Here is a 5,216-nt window from a genome sequence, read left to right on the forward strand (position 1 = left end):
TAACACAGAGCATGGATAAGGTTATTGGTGGAGAAGAAAGCAACAGTAGGCACCCAACACTTCCTGGCTTTTGTGGGATTGATCAAGAGGTCGAGGAAAGAATTAGGAAGAATGGTAGGTAATGGTGGAAGGAGATGGCTGCTACTTTTGTGGTTTGAAGTGGCTTTGGCAACCAAAGCAAGGTACGACTCAATATCTGACCTGTCAGACCAGGGGTTTTTGAGAAAAGAAGACATCTCCCCTGGTGGGCTTCCCAATGTTGATTTATAAAATTAAGTTAACTATGAAAAAGGAGTTCTCCATTAAGAAGTGTTAACAGAGGAGAGACTGCTTCTATGTTTCGTGAGTGGACGATTCCAAAGTGACAGGAAAATGATTTTAGAGGGAGAGAAAACTTTAAAGAACTTAGAATCAAGATCAAATAAAAATTGAAGAGAGGCTGGGCGCAGTAGTGCACATCTGTAATCCCAGTGGCTTGAGAGGCTGAGACAGGAGAATCATGAGTTCAAAGCCAGCCTCAGCAATTGCAAGGCACTAAACAACTCAGTGAGACCTTGTTTCAAATAAAATACAAAATAGGACTAGGGATGTGGCTCAGTGGTCCAGTATCCATGAGTTCAATCCCTGGTACCAAATAAATAAATAAATAAATAAATAATTTTTAAAAAATGTGTCCTGGATCCAGGAGGCAACAGGTGCTGAATCCAGACACTTTTGTGTTTGAATTTCCTACTGTGGGAAGTGGTGTTTGATCAGTGTGTTTTAGATCCTTCGTTGTAGATTCCACATTCCTCTGCTGCTGCTGTTGTTCTTTCTCCCCCAACTAGTGTGGTGGATATTATTTTTGTAATGATGTCAAGAAAACTATGCATATTCTCACTAGGTCAAGAAAAACAGGATTTTATATGGAAATTATTGAATTTTCAATCTAGCAGATTCTTAAGTATATCTTTGCTAGAAACACTATAAATTTATGTTCCACCTCATTAACCTGTATCATCCTTTGATGTTTCCCAGGTGTGCTGTGTAGTATGTGCATATTCTGCAGCATCATTCCTACTTTGCTTGATAACAAAGCAACAAATCAGTATTATCAGCCAGGAACTGTGCTTTTATCAGATTTCTCATTTGCACTCATTCATCATAGGATATTTGTACTATCAAATTATTGTTTAAACTGTATTTTTGTATGTGTTGTCATTTCTGAGACAAATTCATTGGAAGGTTGATCTTGGAGCTGGTTTCCTCCACATCCTGAAATGCCAGGGATTTTAATGCCTTTGTTCTGGTACAACATCACCTACCCAGGAGCTTTCCTCCATCCTCTCAGGGTTCATTGATTTTCTTTGCATTTCTGAAGGTACTTTATTTTACTTTTAGTAACTTCCCTTTTCCAATTGTTACTCTTCTAGCTAGTTTGATATCCTTTTCTTTTAATAGGGCCAGAGACTTTGAAAAATATTATTTTTTGTATGAGTATAATCACATATAAACACCTTTGAGTGAAATCTATCAACCCAAGTTATTCTGCCTTACAATTCCACAATTTCTTGTTTTAATGCCTGAAAGTATCCATTAAAATCAGATTATAATACTTTTGAAGGACAACTGATGATTTGACATTGAAATCTGACAGGACTGGAGGAAAACCCAACAAATCACAATTATTTGCATGGAAGTCTGTATTAAGGACCATGGAGAAAACTAACATATGTGAGAATTGTTTTACATATTTCTCCTGAGTAACGTGTGTAAATAGTCATTCAAAATAGGAAGAAAAATCTATTGTTCTTATTCAAAATCAATATGTATAAATCAATACTCCCTCACCAGAACAAGGTATATATTCACTTTTTCATTCAGACTCTTGTTTTAAATATTTATTGTGAAAATATTCTATGTATTCATGTATTTAGAGAACAGTTCATGAACCCACATGTTCTACATCGGGGTCTGCCAACTACCAACCTGTAGCCGGTTGTCATTCTTTTCAACCCCCACCATCTGATTCTGCCTTAACCAAGTTAAAAAGCAAATCCAGTACACAATATCTAGTCATGCCCTAAACTAAACTCTAATGCATATGAGCCCATACCCTGCTGTTCTCCTCCATCTTGGCCTGTTGATAATTTAGCCACTCCATCTTTGCCCTTCTTTTCATTTTTTCTTTTAGTTGTGTTGTTCTAATGGATTGACTCTGAAGGAGACATCCCACTAAAGGTCAGTGCTGCTTGCAACCAAGTCAAAGGAAGGAGACAGGACAATAGAATCTCCTTCTCTGCCCTTTTGCCTCTAGTCAAAAACCATGATGGCTGTTGGTGAGGCCCTGGTGCATATGAGGATCACTGTCCTACACCTCTGCCTGAGCATCTTGCTCTTCCTTTCTGGATGGGCCCAGATTGGCCACTCTCAACACCATAGCCCCCCAGAAGTAGTGATACCCTTGAGAATAAATGGCACCAATAGAGCCATGAGGCCCCCTAACTGGATCTCCTACAGTCTTCACTTTGGAGGCAAGAAACACATTGTCCACATGAAAGCCAAGAAACTTCTGGTGTCCAAACCCTTCTCTGTGTTCACCTACACAAAGCAGGGTGCTCTGCTTGAGGACCACCCTTTTGTCCAGAGTGACTGCTACTATGATGGCTATGTGGAAGGGAACCCAGAATCCCTGGTTGCTCTTAGCACCTGTTTGGGGGGCTTTCGAGGAATACTAGAGGTCCATGACACTGTTTATGAAATCAAACCCAAAAGACTTTCTACCACATTTGAACATCTGCTTTATAAGAAGGACAGAGAGAAGACACAATTCCCACCCATGAGATGTGGACTAACAGAAGAAGAACTAGCACGACAACTAAAGCTCCAAAGGCGTAATAATTCCATTCTGAGGCAAAGTGGTTATGAAGGCTGGTGGACCCACACATGGTATCTTGAAGCAGTTTTTGTTGTAGATTATGAGCAATACCTTTATAAGAAAAGTAATGTCTCACTTGTGATAGAGGAATTATTTGTCATTAGCAATACTGTACATTCCCTTTTATGTAAAGTGGATGTTGAATTGAGTTTACATGGAATTGAAGTCTGGAATGAAAAGAACATTTTTGAAGTGACTAACAACATATACACTGTCCTGCAGCACTTTTGCAGCTGGAAGAAAGATAGTCTTGATCCTCGCCTAAAAAATGACCTTGCACATTTTTTGGCAAAACAAGATTTTGAAATACATCTTGGCTTAGCCTATGTGGGAAGTGTATGTGATGTTGGTTTGCAATGTGGAGTGAATCGTGCCCTGGGAGATAATTTACATGAATTTGCACTTACCATAACACATGAAATGGGTCATAATCTGGGTATGTTGCATGATGAACCTGAATGTATATGCGGGGATACTATTTGCATCATGTATCCAGAAAAATCAAATGGCATTAAATTCAGCAACTGCAGTTATGCTGAAATGTGGGAAACCTTTCAATATATGAACTGTTTGCGCAGTGCACCAAAACAAGAAGACATCTTGAAGTGGACTGGCTGTGGGAATGATGTGGTTGAAGAAGGAGAGGAGTGTGACTGTGGATCCCCAACTTTGTGTTCAAACCATCCATGTTGTTCGGAAAACTGCACTCTGAAATTTGGGACTGAATGTGCTTCTGGGCTTTGTTGCGAAGACTGCCTTCTCTTGCCACCAGGTAAAGTGTGTAGAGAAAATGTCAGTGAGTGTGATCTTCCAGAGTGGTGCAGTGGTACCTCACCTGAGTGTCCAGAAGATGTGTATGTGCAGGATGGGGTCTGTTGCATGGACAGTGGCTACTGCCATGAGAAGAGATGGAATGCACGTGACGAACAGTGCAGACAGATCTTTGGCAAAGAATCCAGGAGTGCACAGGAGAGTTGCTACACAGAAATGAACAGCCGAGGTGACCGCTTTGGTAACTGTGGTCTCATTGGTGAGAACTATGTGAGGTGTAATAAGTCAGATTTCCTCTGTGGAAGAGTTCAGTGTGAGAATGTGAAAGAAATTCCCTTTTTAAGAAGTCACACTACTGTGCATTGGATTGACATCAATGGTGTGACCTGCTGGGGTACCGACTATCATTTTGGGATGACCATACCAGATATTGGTGATGTGAAAGATGGCACAGAGTGTGGTAATGGACAAGTGTGCATACACCGGAAGTGTGTCTCTATGTCATTGTGGGCAAGTGATTGTTCACCAGAGACCTGTGCTATGAAAGGGAGCTGCAACAACAAACATCACTGCCATTGTGACCCTAATTGGGAGCCCCCAAACTGCACAGACAAAGGCTATGGAGGGAGTGTTGACAGTGGCCCACCCCCTGGGAAAAGAGTGAAAGAATGGATGGAAAAGAGGAAGGGACCTTTTTTTTATTTCCATTTTTGGTTTTGTTTATGAGTTTGTTACTTTTGCTTATAAAGATGCATCAAGCACCACCCAGGAAAAAAAAGAAACATGTGAAAACTTCACCTGAGAAGAAAGAGATGGGTAAAAAATACTTCACCTGTGAAGCAACAGCAGGGTGCTCAAACCTCACCTTAACCTAAGGCAGAAGAACTCAATGTTTAAACTTTACCTGAGACAGAAGACCAATATTTTGCATTTTTCAGAAAATAATCCCAATCCTTGATGAAATTTCCAGTCCATTAACTTTTAATATATTGGTGGTAGAAATGCTATTGCAAATGTTAAAAACTACTGCATAAAGTTCCAGAGAACTTCAGTATCCATAAACATTCATTGTTTAATATATGTAATTCCTAGCACATTCCCACTTCTCATTATTTCAGCAATTTTAGTGGTTTTTTTTTTTAAAAAAAAATTCTTTAACTGTACTGGGGATTGAATTTAGAGCCTTGCACCAACTAGGCAAGCATTCACCCACCAAATATACCCCAGCCCTAGAGTTTCATTTTTCATGGAAATAGTTGTAGTTCTTGAGCAAACACCAATTGCATTGATGGATCGAGTGTGTGTGTGTGATTGTGTGTATGTACTATTCATCTCACAATTCCAAACCCATTCCCTTTTCACTCTGCTCTGTGAAATGGAAAGAGGAAACTCACAAATCACACCTCTTTGCAGTCCTCCCTAGGAGTTTCAGCCCTTAGGGGAGCCAAAGGGAGACTGGATACTTGTGAGAACTGCTTAAAATTTGCATCAGATATACAAAATTACATAATTGGAAGACAAGTCAGTG

The 5,216-nt window shown here is 39.9% G+C and overlaps 1 protein-coding gene across 1 annotated transcript; it reads left to right on the forward strand.

Moving 5' to 3' along the window:
• Positions 1-2,308: 2,308 nt before the first annotated feature.
• On the forward strand, positions 2,309-4,414 carry LOC124080124 (disintegrin and metalloproteinase domain-containing protein 25-like). The gene has a single exon (XM_046425987.1). It carries the CDS (start codon positions 2,309-2,311, stop codon positions 4,412-4,414), a length of 2,106 nt encoding a protein of 701 aa, XP_046281943.1.
• The last annotated feature ends 802 nt before the right edge of the window (positions 4,415-5,216 follow it).

Source organism: Marmota monax, unplaced genomic scaffold (assembly GCF_021218885.2).
Source record: "Marmota monax isolate L192 unplaced genomic scaffold, Marmota_monax_Labrador192_F-V1.1 WCK01_AAM20220418_F8-fsc00197, whole genome shotgun sequence".
Classification (NCBI taxonomy): Eukaryota; Metazoa; Chordata; class Mammalia; order Rodentia; family Sciuridae; genus Marmota; species Marmota monax.

Coding starts and splice junctions, on each gene's coding strand:
- LOC124080124 (XM_046425987.1), top strand. CDS start 2,309: ATGGCTGTTGGTGAGGCCCTGGTGCATATGAGGATCACTGTCCTACAC.